The sequence below is a fragment of the Rutilus rutilus genome (genome assembly GCF_951802725.1).
Source record: "Rutilus rutilus genome assembly, chromosome: 22".
NCBI lineage: Eukaryota > Metazoa > Chordata > Actinopteri > Cypriniformes > Leuciscidae > Rutilus > Rutilus rutilus.
The window spans coordinates 12,844,983-12,872,739 of NC_140227.1; the positions used below are offsets into that span (position 1 = coordinate 12,844,983).

Below are 27,757 nucleotides of genomic sequence, written 5' to 3' on the forward strand. Positions count from 1 at the left end.
ATTCGTATCCGCGAGGGCGATGAGTGGAAAACTGCATTCTCTACCACTAGCGGGCACTATGAGTACTTGGTTATGCCCTTCGGCCTAGCTAACAGTCCATCCGTGTTCCAGTCATTAATGAACGACATCTTTCGGGATATGCTGGATAGATGGGTAATCGTATACATCGACGATATCTTAATCCTCAAACTCCATGAAGAACACATCCGTCATGTCAGGCTAGTACTAAAACGCCTCATGCCTCACAACTCTACGCCAAATCTGAAAAATGTGAGTTTCATCAAACAAGCAAGTCGTACTTGGGATATGGTATCAGTCAGGAGGGGGAAGCCATGGATGAAAGGAAGGTCAAGGCGGTCTTGGACTGGTCATTACCCCAAACTGTCAAAGAACTACAACATTTCCTGGGGTTTGCAAACTTCTACAGGCATTTTATCAGAAACTTCAGTGCTGTTGCCGCTCCCTTAACCGCTATGACTAAACATCACACTGCCTGTCTGAACTGGTCCACAGAGTCACGTCAAGCATTCAGTGAGCTAAGAACACGATTCACATCAGCTCCCATCCTACGACATCCAGATCCCGAATGGCAATTTATTGTGGAAGTAGATGCCTCCAACACAGGGGTTGGAGCGATATTATCACAACGTCAAGGTAATCCAGCAAAGATGTACCCATGTGCTTTCTTTTCCCGAAAATTAACATCCACTGAACGTAACTACGACGTGGGCAATCGTGAACTGTTGGCCATGAAACTGGCCATAGAAGAGTGGCGACACTGGCTGGAGGGAGCAACTCAACCATTTATCATTCTCACTCGGAGTATCTCCGATCAGCTAAAGATCTGAATCCCCATCAAGCCAGGTGGGCGTTGTTCTTCACAAGATTTCATTTTACTGTGACCTATCGACCCGGCACCAGGAACATTAAAGGGGTGGTTCAGAATTTTGGACATCGGACCTCATTTACAAGTTAGCCTGTGTGTTATTTATCAGTGGAGACAGTTTTCAAAAATGTTCACCCAGTCCTTCCAGTTGCATAGTTCGCTGGTGCTAGGCTAGCGCGAGTCAATGGTATCTGCTAGCCTGCCACTAAAAACAGTTTTACCCACTCCACAGTACACCAAAAGCAAATAAATTATAACGCCAGACTACCGATGTAAATGTCTGTTGAGAGAATAATGTTAAAAATCAAACTACCCTTTCATCGCATTGCAATAGTTATACTTTGTTCCCTGTATTTATTAGCACAGTCTACAACAGCGGCGAAGTGATATTAAGTTACCTAAGCAACCGAGAGAGCCGGTCCACATGACAATCACGCAAGTGTATTTACCTGCCGCTGACACTCATCACTACAGCAGAAGCAGAGTATATTTCACGAAGAAATCAACAAGACATAGGACTATGGCCACGTTTGAACGCCATGGCAATGTTTTGGACTTTGGAGACGATGCAGGCGAGGAATGTGTGTTATTCAACGAACCGTAACTTAAATGTATGAGCCGGAATACACAGACGAATAACTAATCGAGATGGATGCTAAAAGGGCAGAAATAGAAAGAATGTCTGTCTGTAGAGACAACAGCAGCTGGAGATGCCGTAGAGAACCGGGACAGAACATCGGGAGACCGGTGGTGCCAGTGCAGAAAATGTATAACTTAGCTAACGTTACATATAGCTAGCTAGACGTCCCGACTGTAGTGCGCTTCTGTTCTGTGTTTACTTTTCGGCGCAGTACTAACCGGAGCAAAGTAAAATTCCGCCGCTGCTGAGAAACTAGTTCCTGTAAATGTAATGCGATCATTGAGATGCAAGAGTAGTTTGATTTCTAACATTATTCTCTCAACAGACATTTACATCGATAGTCTGGCGTTATAATTTTTTTGCTTTTGGTGTATTGTGGAGTGGGTAAAACTGTTTTTAATGGCAGGCTAACAGATACCGTTGACTCGCGCTAGCCTAGCACCAGCGAACTATGCAACTGGAAGGACTGGGTGAAAATTTTTGAAAACTGTCTCCACTGATAAATAACACACAGGCTAACTTGTAAATGAGGTCCGATGTCCGAAATTCTGAACCACCCCTTTAAAGCCGACGCTCTCTCGTCAAACAGAAGAGAAAGTTCAAACCTCCACCAATGATAACATCATTCCAGAAAACCTGCTGGTGGCCCCAGTACAATGGGATGTCATCACCGAGATCGAACAATCCAACCTCCAAGTGACACCTCCCTCCGAATGACCAGCAAACCTCCTTTTCATTTCAGAACCCCTGCGTCCACGACTCCTCGATCAGGTATACTCAACACCGAGTTCAGGTCATCCCGGAATCACGGCTACGACCCATTTACTTAGAAACCGCTTCTGGTGGCCAACCCTGCTGACCGATACTACCAAGCATGTTCAGAACTGCATCAACTGCAACACCTCCAAATCTCCCAGACAACTACCTGCTGGCCTCTTAACTCCACTACCGACACCTCATCGACCCTGGTCTCACATCGCCATAGACTTTATCACTGACCTACCCAACTCACAAGGACACACCACCATACTCACCATTGTTGATCGATTCTCCAAGGCTTGCCGGTTAATCCCACTGCCCAAACTTCCCACAGCACTTGAAACGGCTGAGCTCCTCTGTAACCATGTGTTCTGCTTCTATGGCTTACCCGAGGATATAGTGTCAGACTGGGGACCTCAGTTCACATCAAGGGTTTGGGCCACGTTCTTCAAGCATCTTAACGTTAACATCAGTCTCACCTCCGATTAACACCCCCAATCCAATGGACAAACTAAGCGTCTGAACCAGGACGTCATCCGATTCTTTCGTTCTTACTGTCAACATCAACAATCGGAATGGAGCAGATACCTGTTTTGGGCCGAATACACCCAGAACTCTCTTGTCAAAGCCGCCACTGGCATGACCCCCTTCAAATGTATTCTGGGCTTTCAACCTCCACTATTCCCTTGGTCTGGCGAACCTACTGATCTACCATCCGTCACTGAATGGCTGCAAAAGAGCGAGGAGGTTTGGAGGGAGCCACATCACAGACTCCCCCAACTATCCTGGTTGAGTTGCTCGACTCCAGACGCCAGGGCAACACTCTCCAGTACCTGGTCGACTGGGAGGGGTTCGGTCGGGAGGAGCAATCCTGGGTCAACTCTGGGGATATCCTTGACCCCACACTCACTGAGGAGTTTCACCGGATGCACCTGGAGAAACCGGCCCCTTGACCTTGTGGAAGACCCTGGCGTCGTCTGCCTTCTCGCGTCAGGAGCCACTCGCAGGGGGAGGGCTCTGTTACAGAGGAGGCTTCTGTACCGCCTCCTCCACACCACCGGAGGGATCCGTCTCCGGAATATTAATCATCCTTACCGAACTCAAATTCCCATCATGCCTCTCACTTGGGACTGATTGCGTAACACACCTGCACCTCATTCACACACATACATAAAAGCCACTTCCACACATCACTTCTCTGCGAAGTCTTGATTTGCCCAGGCCATTTCTGAGCGTTATTCCCCCGTGTTTTCTTTGTACTCTGACCTTGGACTGTTTATCTCGTTTCTGATTGTTCTCTGCCTGCCCCGACTTGGATTGTTTATTGGACCTTGCTTCATGCCGCCTGCCTCGACCTCTGTCTGTCATTCTGGTTTGTCTCTGCATTGTCTCCATTGCCCTGTCTGCTGTTGATTATCCTGCCTTTGATTATCCTTGCCATTCTTAATAAAATCTGGTAATGGATCTCACTGAGTCTGATGATTACAGTCTATGCATTAGCCATGTTGTCTTTATCATGTGACCTACCAGCATCAGCTGCGTCACTTCAATGCCATTCACAAATCCTCTCCCGTGGCTAATGGGATAGTAAAGTGTCCATCGTATGCACACACTAATAGGTCATCCAGGTACTTTTTGCCTACTCTTTTATCAGTACTGTGAAATCGGACATACTACTTTTGTCACATTGTCATAGTAGGAAAGTATGCCATTTCGGATGCAGCCAAGGTCTTTGTAGACACAAACACCACCACACACTTCTAGTGGATCATGAGTAATGACTGAGAGGGATAATTTTTGTATGAGCCTATACCTTCATATTGCACCCTTTAAACAGCAGACTGGCTGAATGAAAATGCAAATTCACTATCTGACAGTAGGTGGCGCTTATGGAACAGCAGAAATACAACTGATACACTGGTAACCCCTGTATACAAAGCAGTTGCGCTTATTAGAATGGCGACGAGTTTGCTGGTGATATAAACACCATAATGTAAACAATGTCTTAATTCATCAACTGTAGATCATAAGAAGTAGGCAATTGCCTGGCACAAATCTGCGCCATTCATTGATTGCGAACTGCTTTGAAACCATAAGCCTGTAGAACGTGCAACAGTGTCATGTATTTACTTTGAAACGTGCACCGTTCCCAATTAATTAAATCATAGCCTTTTGAAGTTTAACAATCAATCACATTAGGCCATTTCACTTTTCCTGTTTTTCTGTCCCAAATTTAAGACCTCTTGAAATTATAATAAATGTATAAACTTTTTGTATTCAATTTAAGCCATTCAAGACCTGCGGCAACCCTGCTTAATGTGGCCGCCTCAAATGAATCTTTAAAAAGATATTTTGAAAAATGTTGTAACTGTTGCTTTTCATACAGTTGAACTGTAGGGTCCAAAGCAACACTGAGAAAGAAAGGTTTGGAACAACATGAAGGTGAGTAGGGTGAACTATCTCTTTAATGTTACACACTAAACTACCCAATGTGTCCAGTAAAATAGTTTGATAGTACATTCTGCTTACCTTCAATAGCAAAGGGTTTACCAACTGTCAGCAGCTTGCAGTCGGCATCAATGGACACCTCATAGTCCAGCAGGGCTTTGTCCATGATAAAAGCATCAAGTTGAGGCGGATCTGTCCTTCACAACATAAAAAGAGGGGGGGCTACAAAACTACACACACAGGCAAGCACACACTCTCATTAAACATGCACAGTATGATTCCGGTGCAAATGGAACACAGACATCATTTGTCTAAGCTAAATGTTCATAAACTGCAGTGGCGGCCATAAATCAGCAGCTACGCTAAACCACATGCAAGCTGAATAGAGCCCGAAAAGGACTTTTAATGGATTGTGACACCTTAAGGGCAGCGGTCCACCCTTACTTAATTTAATGATTAAGAAAAAGATGTCATTTATCAAAAGGTTCAGCCAGCAGCACATCTGAAATTAAACATATTTAGAAGCACTTTTGGTTGATAATTACGGTGACCAGGAGGGGACATGTTCGGTTCACTTAGTTTTGTCATGGCCACAACATATAAACTCGTGGGAACGTGATATTAAGTCGTGGGAACGTCTTAATATCTCGTGGGCACGAGATAATATGTTGAGGGAACGACATCCGTTTCTCGTGGCCACAATTTAATATGTTGAGGGTACGACATCCGTTTCTCGTGGCTACGAGTTTTATAAAACGTGGGAACCGAATCTTCACACGCGACACGGGTACCCTCAACATAACTCGTGGCCATGAGAAATAGATGTCGTTCTCTCAAAATATGAAGTCGTGGCCACGAGAAAAATATATCGTTCCCTCAACATATGATCTCGAGGCCACGATTTATTATCACGTTCCCACTACTTAATATGACGTTCCCACAAATTAATATCTCGTGGCAACAACATATTATCACGTTCACACGAGTTTATATGTTGTGGCCGGTCACCGTAGATACTAACATTTCTTTTCCCACACATTTTATCAGTGTAATCCCAATCTGGCAAATAAAATTATTATTGACAAATGAAAACTATTAACATGCATACCAGTATATTCTTTTAAATATGAAATTTTCTTAACAGAGTACAAATAAAACTGCATATAAACACCATCAAAGGGCAAAAACAGACATACCGTGGCATACATTTGAAAATCAAATATTTCAGAAATGAATTGCTTTGCTGGTTCATTGCGATACATATGGTCACTGATACCTCTGATCCTCTTCTCAAAATTAAAAAAAGGATTAAAGAGTTTTCAGCCAATTTAAATACTTCATGGATCTTTGACTCTTTTGAAGACGTTTGTCTCTTTTAAGTTTTTCTTCCAATTACATTCCGAATGATACATCCAAATATTAAATGAAGCAACTTCTATGCCATGATTTCAGGCTTAATTCTGCCATCTGTCATACAGACTCAAACCTTTACTAAGGAATTATGGAAGGAAGTGAGATGTGCTGACTCTCAAAATGTTAATATTTCTGCTGTTCCTTCTAAATTCATCTCTAGTGTGAGTGCAAACTAGGCTAGAAAAAAAATCAAGTTATGTGGTTTGCTTTCAAACTTGTTAATTAGGCTTTAGATAAAAATCACATAAGAATGTTTAATTCTCCTCCTTTTCTCTATCATAGTTCTCTATTTTTTTTATACAGCCCAAAAATAAATAAATATTTAAATAAAAAAAACAAAACAAAAGCACACTCTTCAGAATTTGGTATGTGTGTGACAGACTGTGTCACTGCAGCTGGCAGAAACAACAAACCACTCGCCTGGCGAGCAGCAGTGAGAGGGAATCTCAGAACTTAGACTCAAATATGCTGAGAGAAAAAAAATGCTTCAGGCAAACACCTCATTTTAATGACAGCATTTTTCAAAAATTTAATTCATTTGGCCGAGATATTGACACCTCTAGTAGTATTGTCAACCAGTGAGTCACTAGGGAGGATTGATATAGAAAAGACTTGAGATTCAGCATTTGCATTGTAATGAACAGGGTGCAACTGCTGTTTGAATTATTGATAACTATGCACAGTTTTTCTTTTCTCCATGTGTTGTAAATTTCTCTTTGTACTAATAGTGTTTGGCAGTATAACTACACCAGGGCTGCGAACCAGTCCAAAATAGTCATGCCCTTCACTCGCTAACTTCCCTCCGTCTCGTTCACTCGGATGTACGTCACTGCTTACGTTGCACGAGTGCCCACTATTGGCGGAACCTTTGCAATAAACTGAACTGGAACGTGCTAAGCCCTTGATCACTTAGAATCCACCATGGGGTTGATTTATTATTTTATTTTTTCCCTTACAAAATTGTTTATTGCAGCAGTCTATATGTATATAGGTGTGTTTGAGTTATTATTATTATTTTTTTATAAATAATTAATCATAGAGTTGTTTGTGGTGGGGTAAATTAAACGCAATATGCGTTGACGTCACAATCGTGTTGCATTGTGGTATATGGAGCTGCCTGAAGTGTACATATGAAGTAGACTAGCTCCCTCTGTCAAAATCAAGGGAGCGAGGGTCTGTCCATATAAACTTCCCTCGTCCACTTCACGAAGTGGAACACAGTTCAAAATGGCGGCAGGGATTTCCCCGAGGGGAAGTGCTTAGGGAAGTTTGCAAGTGCGTGTCTAAAAGTGGACTGGAACGCAGCCCAGGAGCACTTGTGCCATCTGCTAGAGGAGTGTATTCTGTTGGGTGAATTGGTCTCTTACTTGAGAGTGGCGACCCCTTCAGGTGTGGTGGGCTCATTGAATTTCCGCATATACTCGTGCATCTCAGGAAAACTCTTTTTCATGTAATCCTCTGCACTGCTTTCCCGAACAGTGCCAAATCGGAATCCCTGAGATGGGTGATGAAGCTGAGGCCAAGGGCAAGGAAAAACAGCAAAGTTTTAGATTATAGTGCATTGTTTAGCTGTGCATTTACCGTATGAGTACTGTGCCACTGTACGTCCGAATGATTACACTGTATTTTAAATACATTTATTTCTAAATGACAACGATTCGACTGTGTCTAAGTACGCTCACAGCGAATATTCAAATCTGTTTTGGCCATGCTGCTGACCCAGAGAGAGCAGATATCATATGTAGGTATGAAATAGCTTCACAAAAAGTATTTTCAACCACACTGTATCAATATGTTTGTGTTACAATAATTAATATTATCATTAAAGTACTGGGATAAAAGTTTATAGTTCGGATATAAACACTGATGTCTACGGTAGCGAACTTGATGCTTCAAATAAAGATTGTATTGATTCAACATTACACCAGAAGGTGGCGACAAATGAGTGTTAAAAAATGTATTTGTCATTGAATCATTCATTCATGAGATTTGTTCAAAAACCCTGATTCATCCAGTAATGAAACAAATAACTCTTTATGCGCAAGTCATTGAAGCATTCAGTCAAACTAAACAAAATTTTGTCAGAACCTCTTGTAAATTACATGTTATTTGTTTAAACAAATAAAGCATGAATCTCAAAAAATCAAGAATTGTGTATCTCTAGTATATACCAAAGTGTCTCAAAAGATCTTACCTTGGCATCATGTATTCCAGAGAGCTCTTCAAAGGTTTTTTCCCCAACCATGACTGCAGCCAGATTTGCTGTGTAACTGGACAAAACCAGCAGGCAAAATATGGCCCACAGGTTCATCAGGAAACGTCCAGTCCAACACTTGGGCGTCTTACTAGAGACTGTTCGGCCAAAGAGGATGGCGTAGCAGAGGTTGAGGGCTGAGGAATAGGAGAAGACCTTCACACGGTTACGTCCATGAGGCGTCATGCCAAAGGGACTCTTCCATTCGTAAAGGGTGAGGAAGAGCGCTGTAATATGCAGTGCTACAAAGATGCCCATCCACATGGACCAGTGCAATGGCCACATGAATGCTCCAATAGGTGCAGCCGTGTCTTTACTGCGCACCAGTATTCCCAAACTTGTGGAAAAAAATGGACTGGTAAAGTCAATCACTTTACTGCGAGCTGAGTTGATGCTGAAGCTGGTAACAGCCATATCAGCCACCCCGCTCAGCAGGTCGCCCACCAACCCCGTCCACTTCCCGCCCTTGAGTGCACCATATTTTCCATCCCCAACTATGTACAGGTCAAACTCGAAGTTCATGTCTTCTGCCAGCTTCTCCAGTAGATCAATACAGTATCCATAGCAACACTTGCTGTAATCCGGTGGCAAGAAGCTGCTGTTGCCTTGAGCCCGCTCAGAATACAAGTGGTCCAGGGTTACCGAGCTATTTGTCCCTGCATCCAGACAGTATTGCCCAGCAGGACAGTTCCCATCCTCATCTACCTCCCGAGTGAACACGAACGGGTGCTCTACCAGAGTGACCACACGCACACGACTCCCCAACACAGGAAAGCCAGCCCGCCATCTACGACCTTCCCTGCCCAACTGGCCCTCTGTGCGCTGGCGAGGGGATGAGCCCTGCCACAATTCCTGCTCCTCTATATCCAACCTACCGCCTTCCCAGCTGCCTACAGTCACCCAAGTGGGCTGACCGATGGCATCACGCCGCAGACTCCAAATGTGGACCCTCTGAGAGGTGTGTACACGAGAAAGGTTGCGTTGAACGCTGACAGGGCCAGTCAACCCTACAAAGGACGTATTAGAGAGGAACCTGAGGGGGGAAGAATACAAGTGTCAAATGATGATTGGAAGAGGCCTATATTATTTGGAGAACACTATTACTTAGCATTCCTATTTATGCCAAATTGCTCGGCTGGAGCAGAACCTTCTGGAAGTATGTAACCTGAAAGCTACCATCTTTGCTCATGGGAACCTTTCGAGCCTGAATTGTAATTTTGAATGGCCATCAGTAAACAAAAATGCTTATGATGTAGCTATGATACCAGCATGAGCTAATGGGCCCAAGTTAATCAGGCCTGAAAAATTACTCAGGGGGATCCCAGACAAAGACTGTGGTTCACAACTAGACATGTGGGAGTAAGTAACAGGATCGGACACAGGTTAAGCTTGCTTTATTCTTTCCAACAGCAAAGCAGACAGTAAATATAACTGCGGCAGAAGGGGGAAGGCCTGGGAGAGGGGTTGCCTAGCTGGATGACTGACACGGTCTGGAATCCGTCACACCATAAACTACAGATGTTGCTTTCACAGAGCAATATATTTGATTGTGAAACTCCCTCCCACTCTTCAGAATTACAGCCGCTCAGTCGGCAGGGCTGCTGCTCTGGTGCACAAGTCGGGTCACTTAAGGAAATGCTTTGACATTGAGCTTGAAGATTAATGTCTGGAGTCATAAATAATAAATATGACATTTGACAAATGCTGTGCTGGTTAATGAAAAACTGAGGAGAAAAGCTTAATATATAATTTGGCTCCAAACATTTATCCATAGTTCTACCTGTCACAGAAGGCAAATGGTCGATCTGACAGTGCGTATCTAAAGGACATCTAATTTACAGAGCATGTTGTTATATACTTAAAAGCTCTCTTTGTCTCTGCTCTTACTTTTCTGATCTTTTATATATTGAGAAGAGAGGGGCTATTGTAAGGTAAGATGGGAAAAGATTTTGGAAATGAGAGAGAAATATTACTTCTATTAATTCAAGCGTGCATTGTAGGTGAAGCTACTTAGAAAATGTTGCTAAATGATGTTTTATTAACAAAGTTTGGTAGGAACACGCTCAAATGATCTATCCATTCAGCTACAAGAGGAGGCCTATAGCTGACTCACCTATGTTCCTCGACAATTTTCTGCATCCCTCCGCCACCCCGTAACTCTCTGCTGCTTCCTATCCCTCTGGGTTTGGGCCAAATTCTGAGTTCAGAGCCCTCCCCTCGGACAGCACGCTAAATACGCCTACTCTTTTACTCTATCCGATTATTTGTAAATGTGAACTTGTGAATCAATTTAAAGTAGTTAATCTAAAGTCAAGCTACTTTTTTGGTCAAAATAGCTACACTACAAGCTACTAACAAAAGGTTGCTCACTACGATTAACCTACCTCTGTTATTAGATCATATTAATAAACAGCACCATTTAAATAAATATTTTACTATAAAAAGAAGACCTAAAATGCAGCACAGAACGTCTGTAAAGCAAAGCCTGTGAAATATTTCTAGAATTGGTTAATTTACATGAACAATCTGAACTGATTCACTAGAATTAATAAGAAATTTCAACATTACACACTACCCAATGCTTTGTATATAATTGGTATCGACCAATATGGCAATCTAGCAAAATATAGGATGATTTTTCGAAAGCACAGTAATGCACAACTGCTTAAAAAGAACAGAATTTCGATTTTACAATAATCATCCACAGGACTCGGGTACTGTCATATGCGGGATAAAACCACAGTTTGACTAACTATCTTCTCACTCACTTAACTCCTCAATGTAAGAAAAATGCATGCAAATGCAAAATTGTTGATAAAAAATGTAAGTTATTTACTTTTATAGTATTACAATGTGGCCAAAGTCTTGCACAAGCTGCTGAGCTATGTATCACACTCCTGCAGCTATGCCCTCGCAATCGTCCGGTATTATGCAGCATGTTTGGGTCCGGTTTGCAGATTTTCAGCCTTATCCTGTTGTGATGAGAGACCCAGGCTTCCCACACAGCCACATTTCACTTCTGTTTGTTGTGAGAGATATAGTGGTGTGGGGCAGAGTGCTGGCATGATCCACACAAAATGACGGGCCTGCATGGTAGGCGTGTGCCAGAGCTTTTGATAAGAGTGATCCCTCCTCAGGGAAAGGCAACTGAGGGGAAGTCATAAATAAAGCTTAAAGCTCTAAAGCATGTCTGCATTCCAGCTGAGTGTCTGGGCAAACACCAGTAATTTGCGCAGCAAGAGAAAGTGGCCGTGCGCCTGTCCTTAAGCATGACACTAGCTGTCTGGAACATCTCATCCAGATGGTAGGATGTTCTACTGATGAGTATTGAGAATAAAGCATCAAAGCCATTTATTCTCTAAAAAATATGTTACATGTAATAAAGTGTAAAATGTGGCAGTTTTATTCCTGTTTATCAATTATTGATGACTTTTTGAAGAATCGAATTTGTCAATCCAATTATTTATGTATGAAATACCAATCTATTTTTATAAAAGCAGTTAAATAGGTGTCTGTAGGGGTGGGTGGGGCACAACCTATCGCGGGGCTAGTTATAACACACATGGTTTAAAAGTTTCCACACATGCCAGCATGACAAAACTTAGTATATTTACTAGCTGCCATTTCAAAAATATATAGAGAAAAAAATTGCACTAAAATTCACAAATCTTTGGAAGATTTCACTGAATATTTATTTAACCATAGCAAAATTTCCTACTGAAGTTACTTTTTCATCTCAGTTTTTAGTGTTTATATACTGTAAAATGAGACAAATCTGCTATTATTTTAATCTCCAATCTGTTATTTAAAGGAGCCGTATGTAAGATTGTGGCCAAAACTGGTACTGCAATCACTTTCAAATTACTGTAGAGCGGTGTATCCTCTCCCCCTCCCCCCTGACTCGAGATTGCCAGATAGGCTGCAGAATCCAGCAGGCACGTACAGTAGGCTGCTACGTAGCTGTGGTAACTAGAGCAGAGCTGGCAACCCGGATGAAACACTACTGACTTCATGATTAGTAGATAGGTGGAGGGTGGGGCATCAGGCCAAAACACAACATGACAACATCAACATCAGTTGAGGGCTGCAACTTCACTTTTTAAATGACAATATCCTGGCCGGACAACTGTTGTCAGTGATATAAGTATTTGAAATGAACATGATTTCTTAATGTCTAGTGACATATCAGGGCCATTTTATGATTAATTGAAATACATTTCTTACATACAGCTCCTTTAACAGAATAACACTTTAGCACTTTGTTTCGGCCCAATTGTGTTCGAAATAATGCCACATCAGTTCATTATTCGATTTAGCTTGAAGTATATCAGGGCCTTAATTGTTTCTGTAATTATTTAGTTTCAGCTCTATGCTACATTAAAAACTGTTTTTATATTTGCCACTTTGATGTGGCTTCTTTGAAGAATTAAATCACTTCTAATTTAATTGTAAAAATAAGAAGGCCCCCTGCAATACACCCTGGTTCTAAATCAATAACAAAAGCTAAACAGACTGTATTGGAACATACCATTTCACAAAATATAATTATTTTTTTTTTATCTTGGTGGTTCAGGGTGCTCTGTTGGAAGAAACTGAAGAGCTTGCTGTCCTTTCTGTCAGGGTACATTTGCCATGGCTGTTGAAATTTGCATTTTGACAAGCATGTTTCAAAAAGCATTCTGAAATGTATGCATAAAGCATGTAACTATACTTACAAAATGTATGGCAACTTTTCTCAAGAATACACAATAAATAGATGAATGTATCTTGTGGTCTAAGATGGTGCTACTTTGATGCTACAGTAGCTGGTGGACTAGCCGCACCATGCTGTTCACTAGCATTACTGTAAGGTGCACCCCATTTCACACACTGTTCTACACCAGGTCTTCAACTGAAACTACAAAGTTGGATACTTTATGGATACTTTGGAGTAAAATACATAAAGTTTATGAATTCAACAGTCACAGCTTTGTCTATGTAATGGAAGGGGCTAAACATGTTAACACTAATAAAAGCATATCAGGAAATGCCTTCAAATGGACAAATTCATCAAATGTTAAGTTTATCATACATTTTATGGCATGACAATATACTTTATGGGATATTTTTGGAACATTTTTTGGAACATTTGGAACTCAACTGTGATGAAACTGGTTAGCTGCTAGATACTTAAGAAGTTTGTTGGGGACCTGCACCCAAAACACATCACACCTTCTTAACAGGTTACATACTGAACTGACTGATAAACTGAGAGAATATGGATTTACCTGGCAATGTACTGTCCTGATGAGGGCAGCTCGTGTTTGTTGGGTTTGTCAAAACAGTTTACCATATTTTGGATGAGGGCTAGATCAGGCCGTACGACCGTTGCCGCACTAACAGCTCGGTTGACCAATTGCAGGGCATCATGAATGTAGAGTTCTAGTGGTTTGCGGTCAACCTCTCCATAAGCCAGCAGTCCTAAAGGCAGGCCAATAGAATGAAGGGTGTCTGGGCTTAAAGGATGTCCCATAATCCAATGTACAGTGGGCAATGTCAACCCCAGGTCTTGCGCACTGCGCAGAACAGAAGAGGCACACTCCGGGTCGGCCCCAAAAAGCAGGACCGAGGCAGGAGGAGGATGGTCCTGATTAAAGTGCTCAGAGAGGAAGTCAGAAATGTTAGCAATGTGAGGTATGCTGTGGGAGAGGTTCAGGGCGGATCGAAGTTGCCAGTGTGAGGGTCCCCAGCCAGAGCGGCTTTGGAGTTCCAGGAGATCCAGAAGACCAGCGTCCTCCCAGCCTTGGCAAAGCACTGCCATACTCTCTTCCCAGCCACTGCGCTGCAGAACATCTAGAAGCAGCTCCACCAGTACTGAAGGGGGCATACGAGTTGTCATCTGCAAGTGGAAGCGATTCTAAAAACAGAACAAGCACAGAAAGACAATATGGTCATCAAATTATTAGTTCTTAATGTGACTTTATTGCAACTTTATTTCTCGTAATTGTGACTTTAGATCTCAAAACACTTTTTTATTATTTTTATTACTCATATAGTTGCGAATTGAGGTCTACCAATTGTGACTTTTTATCTTTATTTCTTGCAATTGCAACTCTATTTCTTGTAATTGCAACTTTAGGTCTCGCAATTGTGAATTTTTGTCATTATTATTCGCAATTACGACTTTGAATATCACAGTTGTGACTTTTTATCTTTATTTCCTATAATTGCCAGTCTATCTCTCATAATTGCGACTTTAGATCTCACAGTTGTGACTCTTAATCTTTATTTCTCATAATTGTAACTTTATTTCTCATAAACTGTGATGTTAGGTCTCAAAATTGTCACTTTTTATTTCTCGCAATTGCAACTTGATTTAATTATAATTAATTATAATTTGTTACATTTACATTTATGTAGGGGATCTACAAATTTGTGATTAAAATTGTGAAGACTTTTATTTTGACGTTTGACACGGGCGCCGCCATTTTGGGTTATGACGAGTCGCACGTGGAAAGAGTGGAGAAGAGCAGCGGCAAGCTGAAAAATGAATGTCGATCTCGGGTAGTCAGTCACGATAAAAAGTCGAGTTTAGACCCGCGACATACATAAGAGCTCCATGACGTTGCCTCTGAGTGTTTGTTTATGTGAACAAGGTTGTTGAAGTGAGTGTTAAAACAAGTTTTCTGCCGTGTTCGTGCGTGAAGCTGGGCAAAAGACCTGTTAGTTTCAGTAAGTTTCAGTCGCGTATGAGTTAAATACTTCCGTGTTTTATTTGTTTAAAACAGTTTTTGTTTCATTTGTTCAAACGAACTTGAAACAGTGAATGCTGCTGATCGTGTGAAGAGAAACGTTCGCTGAGTCGTCGGATAGGGTCGTGTGTTGTTCGTCTTCTCATTGCGTCTCAATCAGCTGGGATTGCGGCCTCGTTGAATCAAGCTGCCGTCGTCAGGATCGCGAGGACAATCGCTGAGGGTCAATGAGTGAAGAAACAGTACCCTGCCATCCGTTGGTCATCATTCAGCTCCTCATCCGCGAACAAAGAGGGGTGATATACATTATTTTCCTCTTTTCCTACTGAACACTGGTAAGCAAACTATAATTTTCTGTCAGTGAGTCATCAGAACCGAACTGTTCGATCGTGCAGTTATTTTTGCTGGAACTGTGATCAGTGAATTTTCCTGCAAAGGGATTCATAGACTTTCTTTTGTGCACATAAACTGAACTTTTTGGCCGTGAACTCATAAATGGACTGAGTATAACTTTTTCCTTTATTTTCCTGGATTTTTGAATTGGATCTTGGAACCGAATTGAAGTGAACTTGAAGTGAATCAAGTGAACTTTATTTGAAAGATTGAGTTAACTGAAGTGAACTGTGAAACGTTTCAGTCTACTTACTAAAAGTGAAACTGATTGTTATTTTGTTGAGATTGAACTGAAACATTTGTTGATTTTTCTCTTTATTATTTTCCACATTTTTATTTCACTTTAATTGATCTGCATTTGAAATTGTTTTACACTTCCTGTGAAAACAAAGAAAACAGAATCATTTCAATTCATGGAGTAAAAATAAATGTCATTTTTGTTTGTTAAGCTAAAACTGTTTATGCTAATTTTGAGTCACTTATACTAAGGAGTGGGGGCGTCTTACCTATCCTGTTAGATCCGGGGAGGACGGGTTTTGCAGTCAACTAGGTTTAACTCCTGAGTTTTCTACACACACACACTTCAGGTGGCTGCCGTGTATTGAGTAAATCCTGAAGCCCACCTCGCCGATTCTTGAGCATTACACATTGCAACACGATAGACACCACACACAACAAGCAGTTGTACAAAGACTAAAAGCATTGGGTGGGGGGACTAGGATCCTGTTGCTCACTCAGTCTTCCTTAGAATAGTGCTGAATATTTCCCCCACAAGGCGGTGGCATATTTCCCTCCGCCACATACTGGCGTCACGAACAGGATTAAACTAGCGAGTATTCTAATTAAGTGTAAGTTCCTGGTCTTTGAGACAACGCTATGGCTGAACTGGAAGAATTAAAAAGACAGTTTGATGAGATGGAAAGGAGGTTCGGTGAACAGGCGGATATGTTGGTACAGGCCAGAGCCGAACAGAGAGAAGCGCTTTCACTGGCTAAAGCTGTTATCGATCAACAGGCAGTGGCTCAGAGAGTGCCGTCTACTGTTTACATTCCAAGAGACCGTAAACTTCCAGACTTCAGCGGATGCCGTTCCAAGCCTGGTGAATCAAGTGTAGAGGATTGGATAAACTCAATGAAGTCCGCTTTTAAAGTAATGAAAATTCCTGAAGAAGACAAAATTGAGTTTGTTAAGCAGTACCTCAAAGACGAAGCTAAAATGACAGTTAAGTTTATGCTTAATGGAAAAGAGAAATCAGTTGATGAGATTTTTGATGCTTTGGATCAGACTTATGGGGACAAACTTCCCATTGGCAGCAGACTGAAAGAGTTTTATGACCGCAAACAAATGCCTGGAGAAACCATCCGCTCTTACGCTTATGACTTGCAGGAGAAGCTGAGTATCATCCAGACCCGGGAGCCGTCTAGAGTTCCTGATGCTGACGGTGTACTGAAAGAACAGCTGGTGTTAGGTCTCAAGGATGACTCGCTACGACGTGAGATGAAGAGGAGAGTCAAAGCTGAGAAGGACCTGACATTTATTCAGCTTATGCAGGAAGCGATTACTTGGTCGGAAGAAGAGGAGGTGCAAGTTCCATGCAATTTAAGAAGCAGTACTCGTTCACGAGGTGTCGTCCAGGCTACCACTGCGACAGATAGCTCCTCAGCTCCTCTCACTCTGGAGAAGCTTCATGAAGCTATTCAACGGATAGCTGCCAGACAAGAAGAGCTCTTTCAGATGGTGAATAACAAAGAGAAAGTGAAACCTTTAGAAAAAGAGGGCAAAACTAAAAGTGAACCTTTAAAAGACAGTGAAGGAAGATACATCTGCTATACGTGTGGTAAGCCAGGGCACACTAGCCGACGCTGTAATCAGAGCAGAGAGAACTCAAGTGGAGTGCAACCTCTGAAACACAAAGTGGAGATGGTAAAGGCAGCGGATCAAGTTCCCTCGGTGCTAGAGAGTCCAGGTCCATCTGTTATCAGAAGTCACACTGCAGAGTGTGATGCAGAACATGTTTCCAAGGCCCTCTGTGAAAGTGCTTTCGGTGACTGTCTTACAATCGACCTGATAATTGCTGGTATTAGGACTGTTTGCCTCTTGGACACCGGGTCAGAGGTGACTACTATCACGGAGTCTCATTTTAAAGCTCACTTTGGAGAAGTTGTGCTGTCATCTGCCAATTGGGTCCGACTCACAGCAGCAAATGGACTAGACATTCCCATTATAGGATGTCTGGAAGCAGACATTGAGTGTATGGGTAAGACGTTGCATGGAAAGTGTGTGTTTGTGATCAGAGAGAACAACCCCAATGGAACAGAGTTGAAAGGATTACCCGGCATTGTTGGGATGAATGTGTTGAGTGACCTCAAAGATCTATTCATGGCCACTGGAGGTATGAAGAAGATGGACCGGCATAGCCATGGTGTCGGGGAGGCAAAAGTTCAGCGAGTGTTGGCTAACATTCAGATGCAGACTGAGGCTTTGAGCTCTGGAGACCAGATTGGTTTTGTGAAAGTTGCTGGGAAGCAAGCAATCACTATCCCTCCATTCAGTGAGCGTGTTTTGGAAGGTCGCTGTAGAATACCACCGAAAGTAAGCTGCCAAGTGTTGGTTGAGGCCTCATCAGAAGTTAGCTTACCCAAGAGTGTTTTGATTGCTAATGTGCTCGCCAAGGCAACTGATGGTAAAGTCCCAGTCAGAGTGTTGAATTCTAGTGAGAGAGCTGTAAAACTCATGCCACGCAGTAGGATAGCAGCACTGTGTAAGCCACAGGAGGTCGTCCCAAAAGTGCTTGTCGAGTTTGAGGAGAAAGAGGGTGCTCTGCATGTTAAGGCTGTGCAGCAACATCAGGTAAAAGTGGAGAAAAGCACCACAGAGGAGTTGCCTGTTGCAGTTCAAACAAATCTTGAAGACCTCACAGAAACTCAGCGTGAAAAACTCAGAGACCTACTGGCAAAGCACAGTGACGTGTTTTCTAAGAACGAATGTGACTTTGGTTATACGACAGCTGTCACACACAACATCCCTACAGGAGATGCTCCTCCCATTAAGCAAAGACATCGCAGAATTCCACCCCAGGTATTTCAGGAAGTGAAAAAACATGTCCGAGATTTGGTATCTCAAGGTATACTCAGAGAAAGCTGCAGTCCATGGGCTTCTCCAGCTGTAATTGTGATCAAGAAGGATGGCAGCGTGAGGTTTTGCTGTGATTACAGAAGGCTGAATAAAGTGACCTGCAAGGATGCTTATCCCCTTCCACGCGTCGAGGAGTCACTTGATGCCTTGGGAAATGCGCAGCTGTTCTCAACGCTTGACTTAACTTCAGGCTATTTTCAGGTGGCCATGAGTAAGGAGGACCGAGATAAGACCGCTGTCACCACTCCTTTTGGTCTATTTGAATGGACCAGGATGCCATTCGGACTTTGCAACGCTCCTGCAACCTTTCAACGTCTTATGGGAGTGGTGCTCGGTGATCTGACGTTTGACATATTACTCATCTATCTTGATGACATTATTGTCTTTTCAAAGAACTTTGATAGCCACTGTCAAAGACTTGAAATCGTGTTCAACCGATTGAGACAACATGGATTGAAGCTAAAACCCAGCAAGTGCTTCCTGTTGAAACCCGAAGTGAAATTCCTGGGTCACTTAATTTCCTCCAAGGGAATACAGGTGGATGGAGAGAAAACTCGGGCATTGGAAACATGGCCTGTACCCACGAATGTCAGGGAGTTGAGACAAGTCCTGGGATTCATGAGTTATTACAGGAGGTTTGTGCCTGGTTTTGCTCAGTTGGCCCGGCCACTTCATGCTCTGGTTGGTAAGGGAGTAAAAGGGAAAATGATGGAACCTTTTAACTGGACACCTGAGTGCCAGACTGCACTTGACAAACTCAAGCAGTGCTTAATGTGTTCACCAGTCCTCGCATACCCAGATTTCAGCAAGCCTTTCGTACTCACAACTGATGGGAGCCTGCATGGTCTTGGGGCTGTATTGAGTCAACGACAAGGAGAAGTTGAGCGTGTGATCGCGTATGCGAGTCGAGGCCTTCGTGGATCAGAAAAGAACGATCAGAATTACAGTGCTTTCAAGCTTGAGATGCTTGCCCTAAAATGGGCGGTGACTGAAAAGTTTAAAGAATATTTGATCTACTCAAAGTTCTCTGTGGTCACCGATCATAACCCTTTACGCTATTTGGAGACGGCAAATTTAGGTGCTGTTGAACAACGGTGGATGGCTCAGTTAGCAGAGTTTGATTTTGAAGTCTACTACAAGCCAGGACGACAAAACACAAACGCTGATGCGTTGTCAAGGATCCCATCAGTTGAGGAGCCAGAACAGGAGGACTCTGCTAAAGACTTCATTAAGATGAACTCAGAGGAAGTGCGCACATGCTTATGGCCAGTCTCTAAAAATCAGCAGAAAATACAAGCATCAGTACAGGTGTCAGTGACAAGGAAAGTTCCTGGACATAGCTGGAGTGACATAGAAGAGCAACAAAAGGTTGACCTTAATATAGCACCTATCTACCGCGCTGTACTTACCAATAAGAATCTGAGTCCGGTTGAGCAGCGAGACATGAGTGTGGAATCAAAAAAACTTGCTAGACAGTTCATACGACTCAAGCTTAAGAAAGGATTGCTGTTCCGAACCATCCTTGATCCTCGAGACGGAGAAGAAATTTGTCAATTGGTAGTTCCAGAATCCCTGCGTTTCAAGGTGTATGAGAGTCAGCATGATCATTGTGGCCATTTTGGGGAAAGAAGCACGCTGGAGCGCATGAGGAGAAGCTATTACTGGCCAACAATGGTTAAGGATGTTCAAAGTTGGATTCATGAGTGCAAGAGATGCACTCTCGCAAAGGATGTTTTCCCTAAAATTCGAGCACCAATGACATGTACTAATGTTTCAGCCCCACTGGAAGTCCTTGCAATGGATTATTCTCTCTTAGAGGAATCTGTGGGAGGATATGAGAATGTCCTTGTCTTAACTGACATGTTCACTCGTTTCACGGTGGCAGTGCCAACCAGAAATCAGACTGCTCACACCACGGCAAAAGCACTGGTACAGCATTGGTTTGTCCACTATGGCTGCCCTGCACGACTGCATTCCGACCAAGGTCGATGTTTCGAAGCCAATGTCATCAAAGAGCTGTGTAAAGTCTATGGAATCGGAAAGAGTCGCACAACCCCGTATCACCCACAGGGTAACTCCCAGTGCGAAAGATTTAATAGAACTATGCACGACATGCTAAGGACATTACCTCCAGAAAAGAAAAGGAACTGGAAGCAGTATCTCCCAGAGTTGGTCATGGCTTATAATAGTCGAACTCACACTTCAACCGGCTATTCGCCATTTTATTTGATGTTCGGGAGGGATGCTCGAATGCCACTGGACATTCTGGGTTGGAGAGACTGGGAGGACAGTGAAGTTGATAATCTTGATGACTGGGTGAAAGACCATCACAACAGATTAAAGACTGCTGTTGAAGTGGCTAACCATGCAGCACAAGAGGCTTCAAGAAAAAGAAAAAGAGCCTATGATCGCAGATCGCATGGAGCACTCATGAGACCAGGTGACCGTGTTCTGTTACGGAACCATTCACATAGGGGAAGGAAGAAAATACAAGATCACTGGGAATCCCTACCTTACATTGTGGTGAAACAGAATCACGCAGATACTCCGGTCTACACAATTCGTCCAGAGAAAGGGGGTCCATGTAAAGTTGTACATAGGGATCAACTCAAGCATTGCACTTTTCAGTCATCACCACTACCCTGCACATCTAGACATGCATCTAGAGAATATACAGAACAGGAACACACTGACTCAGAAGATCCTTATGTTCTTGCAGTCCCTGTTGTTACATTTGCACCCGACACACACACAGACACAGGGTGTCGAGGGGAAGATGGGGATGGATTAGAGTTAGACACTGGTATTAGGGATCATGACAATGAGGTGTCAGCTGAGGGTTCAGTAGGTCAGTCAGTACTTGGGTCAGTAAATTCAGGTGAATCTGATACTGAAAGTGAACATGAAAGTATTCCAGAACCTAGACGTTCTCAACGTCATAACAGAGGTACATTACCTGTTAGGTATAGGACTGACTATGTCTTAAAATAATTCTAGGCAAATCCTGAATGTTTGGAGAGTTTATTTTAATGTTAATGTTTATCAAACTTCCTAGTTGAGTAACTTTGAACCTTTTCATTGTTGTATTGATGTTTTGCACTGTGAAGAACTTTAACCTGCTATTCTCTGTTATATATTTTTCAGGGACTGAGTTGCTGAATGGAAGTCCGATGGTATGGCAGGGTTTAGCAGGGGGGAATGTAGGGGATCTACAAATTTGTGATTAAAATTGTGAAGACTTTTATTTTGACGTTTGACACGGGCGCCGCCATTTTGGGTTATGACGAGTCGCACGTGGAAAGAGTGGAGAAGAGCAGCGGCAAGCTGAAAAATGAATGTCGATCTCGGGTAGTCAGTCACGATAAAAAGTCGAGTTTAGACCCGCGACATACATAAGAGCTCCATGACGTTGCCTCTGAGTGTTTGTTTATGTGAACAAGGTTGTTGAAGTGAGTGTTAAAACAAGTTTTCTGCCGTGTTCGTGCGTGAAGCTGGGCAAAAGACCTGTTAGTTTCAGTAAGTTTCAGTCGCGTATGAGTTAAATACTTCCGTGTTTTATTTGTTTAAAACAGTTTTTGTTTCATTTGTTCAAACGAACTTGAAACAGTGAATGCTGCTGATCGTGTGAAGAGAAACGTTCGCTGAGTCGTCGGATAGGGTCGTGTGTTGTTCGTCTTCTCATTGCGTCTCAATCAGCTGGGATTGCGGCCTCGTTGAATCAAGCTGCCGTCGTCAGGATCGCGAGGACAATCGCTGAGGGTCAATGAGTGAAGAAACAGTACCCTGCCATCCGTTGGTCATCATTCAGCTCCTCATCCGCGAACAAAGAGGGGTGATATACATTATTTTCCTCTTTTCCTACTGAACACTGGTAAGCAAACTATAATTTTCTGTCAGTGAGTCATCAGAACCGAACTGTTCGATCGTGCAGTTATTTTTGCTGGAACTGTGATCAGTGAATTTTCCTGCAAAGGGATTCATAGACTTTCTTTTGTGCACATAAACTGAACTTTTTGGCCGTGAACTCATAAATGGACTGAGTATAACTTTTTCCTTTATTTTCCTGGATTTTTGAATTGGATCTTGGAACCGAATTGAAGTGAACTTGAAGTGAATCAAGTGAACTTTATTTGAAAGATTGAGTTAACTGAAGTGAACTGTGAAACGTTTCAGTCTACTTACTAAAAGTGAAACTGATTGTTATTTTGTTGAGATTGAACTGAAACATTTGTTGATTTTTCTCTTTATTATTTTCCACATTTTTATTTCACTTTAATTGATCTGCATTTGAAATTGTTTTACACTTCCTGTGAAAACAAAGAAAACAGAATCATTTCAATTCATGGAGTAAAAATAAATGTCATTTTTGTTTGTTAAGCTAAAACTGTTTATGCTAATTTTGAGTCACTTATACTAAGGAGTGGGGGCGTCTTACCTATCCTGTTAGATCCGGGGAGGACGGGTTTTGCAGTCAACTAGGTTTAACTCCTGAGTTTTCTACACACACACACTTCAGGTGGCTGCCGTGTATTGAGTAAATCCTGAAGCCCACCTCGCCGATTCTTGAGCATTACACATTGCAACACGATAGACACCACACACAACAAGCAGTTGTACAAAGACTAAAAGCATTGGGTGGGGGGACTAGGATCCTGTTGCTCACTCAGTCTTCCTTAGAATAGTGCTGAATATTTCCCCCACAAGGCGGTGGCATATTTCCCTCCGCCACATACATATAGCGATTTTCTCTGCGCTCAAACCCCCGGTTTCACAGACTAAGTTCACAGACCGGTTTAAGATAGTCCTAGAATAAAATGCATGTTTGAGCTGTTTTAACTGAAAGCAACTTGCACTGAAATATCTTAAAATATTTCAGTGCTATTGTTTGTCTCAAGATGCACACCAGTAATGTTTTGTCTAAGGCACGTTTATAAAAGCTACTTAAATGTCCAAATTTAACTAAGGCCTAGCCCTGGCTTAATCTAAGCCCTGTCTGAGAAACCGGGCCAAAGTGCTTAAAGGGTGGTTGATTATGATTTCACTTTTTTAACTTTAGTTAGTGTGTAATGTTGCTGTTTGAGCATAAACAACATCTGCAAAGTTACAATGCTCAAAGTTCAAAGCAAAGGGAGATATTTGCTTTTAAAGAAATTGCTTTTTAAGGACTACAACAAATGGCTGGTAGGGACTACATGACATTCATCCAGGGTTAGTGACATCACCAACCCTAGAATTTACATAAACCCCACCCCCTGAACAAGATTTATAGATTATCAAGACAGAATATGCTAATCAATGACTAGAAGATAACTACACATAAGCTACATAAATTCATCAACTAACCATTCAGAAATGTCCTGTTGCATTCTACATATTGTCACTTCTTGAGTCTCTCCATCATTTTCTGAATCCGGTTTGAACATAAAAGGCTAAAAGTTTTTGAAATTTTCAGTGCATGTCTGTGTGAGCGCAAGCTCTTGAAGCTCCGCCCTCTGTGCCACGAGCAGCAGCTCATTTGCATTTAAAGGAACAGACACAAAATGGTGCGTTTTTGCTCACCCTCAAAAAGTGACAATTTTAACATGCTATATAAAAATATCTATTGGGTATTTTGAGGTAAAACTTCACATACACACTCTGGGGACATCAAATACTTATTTTGCATCTTGTGAAAGGGGCATTATACCACCCCTTTAACATATGGAAGGGGGGAATCTCCTCAACCACCACCAATGTATAGCATCCACCTGGATGATGCGCTGGCAGTCATATTGCGCCAGAATGCCCACCACACACCAGCTTACTGATGGAGAGGAGACGGAGTGATGAAGCCAATCAGTGTATATATATGGGGATGATTAGGAGGCCATGATGATGGACAGAGACCAATGGGCAAATTTGGCCAGGATGCCGGGGTTACACCTCTACTCTTTTTCGAAGGACATCCTGGGATTTGTAATGACCAAAGAGAGTCAGGTACTCGGCTTAACGTCCCATCCAAAGGACGGTGATTGTTATAGTATAGTGTCCCCATCACTATACAGGGGGCTTTAGGACCCACACAGACCATAGGGTGAGCACCCCCTGCTGGCCTCACTAACACCTCTTCCAGCCGCAACCAAGTTTTCCCAGGAGGTCTCCAATCCAGGTACTAACCAGGCTCAACCTTGCTTACCATCAGTGGGCAACCAGTCTTGTGCTACAAGGTGATAGCTGCTGGCCATGACTTTCTCCAGAACTGTGACTTTAAATATCACAATGTGACTGTTTATCTTTATTTCTCATAATTGCACCTTTATTTCTTATAATTTTGACTTTATAGCTCCCAAATGTGACTTTATAGCTCATATAGAATACATACATTAAGACACCAGAGTTTAGAAAGGGAGTCCTCTAAGCAATAACATTTTATTTTTGGTAACCAAGGTCCAAAGTTACAGTATTCATTAAATTACAATTTACCCTGAAATGTTCTGAGAAAGGTCTGAGAAAAAGGAGTCCAAAATGAGACTGGGCTGTGAGAAACATGGGAGATCTTTTTATTTTCTTGCAGATGTTGCTCTTTTTTATTATTATCATTTTAAGCCATTGGGGTTTTTCAGCTTTAATGACAGGACAGTAGGAGGAGAGACAGGAAACAATGGGAGAGGTGAGAAGGGAACAGAAGCAGGAAAGTATCTTTAGCTGTGACTTGAACTTGTGCTGTCTGAGGTGCAGTTGTGTCTCGATCTCGATGTGCTGCCCACAAGGCTATGGCTCTGACAGAGATTTCTCTAAGCTCAGGATACTAAGTGGTGATACTCTTACATGTCTCATTTAGGTATCAGTTGTGTCTTCAGATGTCTTTAATTTTATTATTTAAAAAAAAAAAAAGTATATTCTTAATATTGTAAATACTGAAACTATCATTTAAATACCATTATACAATTCAGAATATTAAGGGTTACCAGCCTCAATTTATCTTCAATGTCCAGCATTTGATATGCAGCACATTTTCCAAACACACTAGAAAGGGATTAGAGAAGTGTAAGATGTTTAGTATAGAGATAAATACTTAAATTTGTATCGAAAGTAACACTAGTATACCAGTACTTCATTGTTATTGCATAATCTTTTATTGTTTAGCATTGAAAATGTTGTCTTGTACATCTCATTTTGCATGCATGTAAATAGGTCATGATTTTCTAACAACGTCTACACTAAACAACTTCAAATATGACAATGCATGTATTGTGTTTGACTGAAATGGTGTGGATGAATGAGATTGAAGCTACCCAGAGTGAAGAAAGAAAATAGAACTCTTTCACATCTCAGATGTTTCTGCAAGACATAAATGAGGTTACATCAACATCAAATGGAGATTTTTGTTTGAGTCGCTTCTCATACTTTTCTTTTGAGACAAAAAAAAAATATATAACACTCTCACAATAGTCTCCTTTAAAGTTTTAGAAAAGATCTCAACAGCATTACATACTGTGCTCAGAGTTTTCTCCTAAACTAAAGACTCCGGGGGTATCACATTTGTGTCCTCTAAAGTTTAGAAGAGATCTCAGACACATCACACACAGTGCTCAGATTCTTCTCCTTAAACTAAAGACTCTGGGGGTCTCACATTTGTCTCCTCTAAAGTTTAGAAGAGATCTCAACAACTTTACAAATCAAATGTCTCAGTATGAACTCAAAGATTACTACCATAAAATATATATGAATGATCAAATGTGAACCAGCAGAGTCTCTAGGTAAGGAGAAACATCCTAGCACAGTGTGTGATGTTGTTGAGATCTCTTTTAAATCTTTAGAGGAGACACATGCGATTCCAGCAGAGTCCGTAAGGAGAAAAATCTGAGCACAGTGTGTGATGATGATGATGAGATCTCTTCTAAAACTTTAAAGGAGACCGTTGTGAGAGTGTTTTTGTCTCAGGAGACAAGTAAAAGTCTCCATTTGATGTTGAAGTAACCTCATTTTTGTCTAGAACATTTGAGATGTTACAGAGATCACTTTTTTATTTTATTTCCCCTGGGCTCCTTCCTCCTCAGTATGCCACTCACAAGACGTAACCCCACATTTCCTGCCATCATGTATTCTTGGCCATGGTTTCGGCATGTCTTTCCACAATATTGCTAGTTGCTCTATTGATTTTGTACTGTAAAACCAAAGGCCACAATACATTTCCTCTCTCTGCCATGCTCTTGACAGACAGTGCTACACCAGCAGTTTTAATGCCATACAGAAAAAACTGCTCACAGCTCTTCACCAACTTATATACCGTTAAACACAGATCATTGCACACTCAGGATGTCCATCTTGGGATTGACTCATCTTGATCGACAATCTGATTCAAAAGGCCAACGTTTATTCCTTGATTTGTCTGACGAGTTAATGCGGTGGCTCTCCATAGTCCAGACATCAGATAGAGACTGCTATCCATGAAGAGTCATGGAGAGCCACTTTCCAAGTTTCTCAATACAACTGGAGAAAATCAAGGTTGTGAAATCAGTGCAATAGATGATGCAATGCATTTCAACCAGGTTTATTGAACCAAAGATCAGATCCATACTGGGAATCCTGTAAAATTTTAAACATACATAGAGAATGAAGACATACTGTATAGAGCAGTGCAGGGTAAATAAATTAATCTGCTATTTGTCAATATAAAACCATGAAAATGATTTGGCTAAAACGTGATTTGACAGGTTAAGTTGTGTCAGTGACTAAACTAATAATAATAGTAAGCTTTGCCCCCAAATGCAAGACATACTATTACAAATACTATTACAGTAAATGCACATGGAGTCATAAAATTAAACTGGTGTAACAAAATAGCCTTTCAAATTATTTTACCCGTATCAGAGCTTCTGCAAAGTGCTTTATTATGCCAGTTACACAAAGGAATTATATAATCATAGTACACTGATTCAATGAAATTACCCAACTCTCACATGTACTAATTTAATGCACATATCGTACATATACAATTGCTGTACGATTGAAGCACAGAAACCAAAGCACCTGTCTCTGGATGATGAGGAGAATCACTGTAGTGTCTAATGCAGTCTCTGCACATGCAGCTGAATTGATGGGACCCAAATCAACTC

The 27,757-nt window shown here is 41.9% G+C and overlaps 1 protein-coding gene across 1 annotated transcript in view; it reads right to left on the reverse strand.

Annotated features, from left to right (window-relative positions):
• The window catches only part of grin3bb (glutamate receptor, ionotropic, N-methyl-D-aspartate 3Bb), a 119,822-nt gene that overhangs the window by 32,923 nt on the left and 59,142 nt on the right, over nucleotides 1–27,757 (reverse strand). Inside the window, exons 2-5 of the mRNA XM_084394512.1 lie at nucleotides 13,668–14,296; nucleotides 8,341–9,433; nucleotides 7,514–7,659; nucleotides 4,815–4,930 (exon numbers count right to left, since the gene is read on the reverse strand). Of these exons, the coding sequence (XP_084250638.1) occupies nucleotides 4,815–4,930; nucleotides 7,514–7,659; nucleotides 8,341–9,433; nucleotides 13,668–14,296 (1,984 nt within the window). The remainder of the gene's footprint in view (nucleotides 1–4,814; nucleotides 4,931–7,513; nucleotides 7,660–8,340; nucleotides 9,434–13,667; nucleotides 14,297–27,757) is intronic.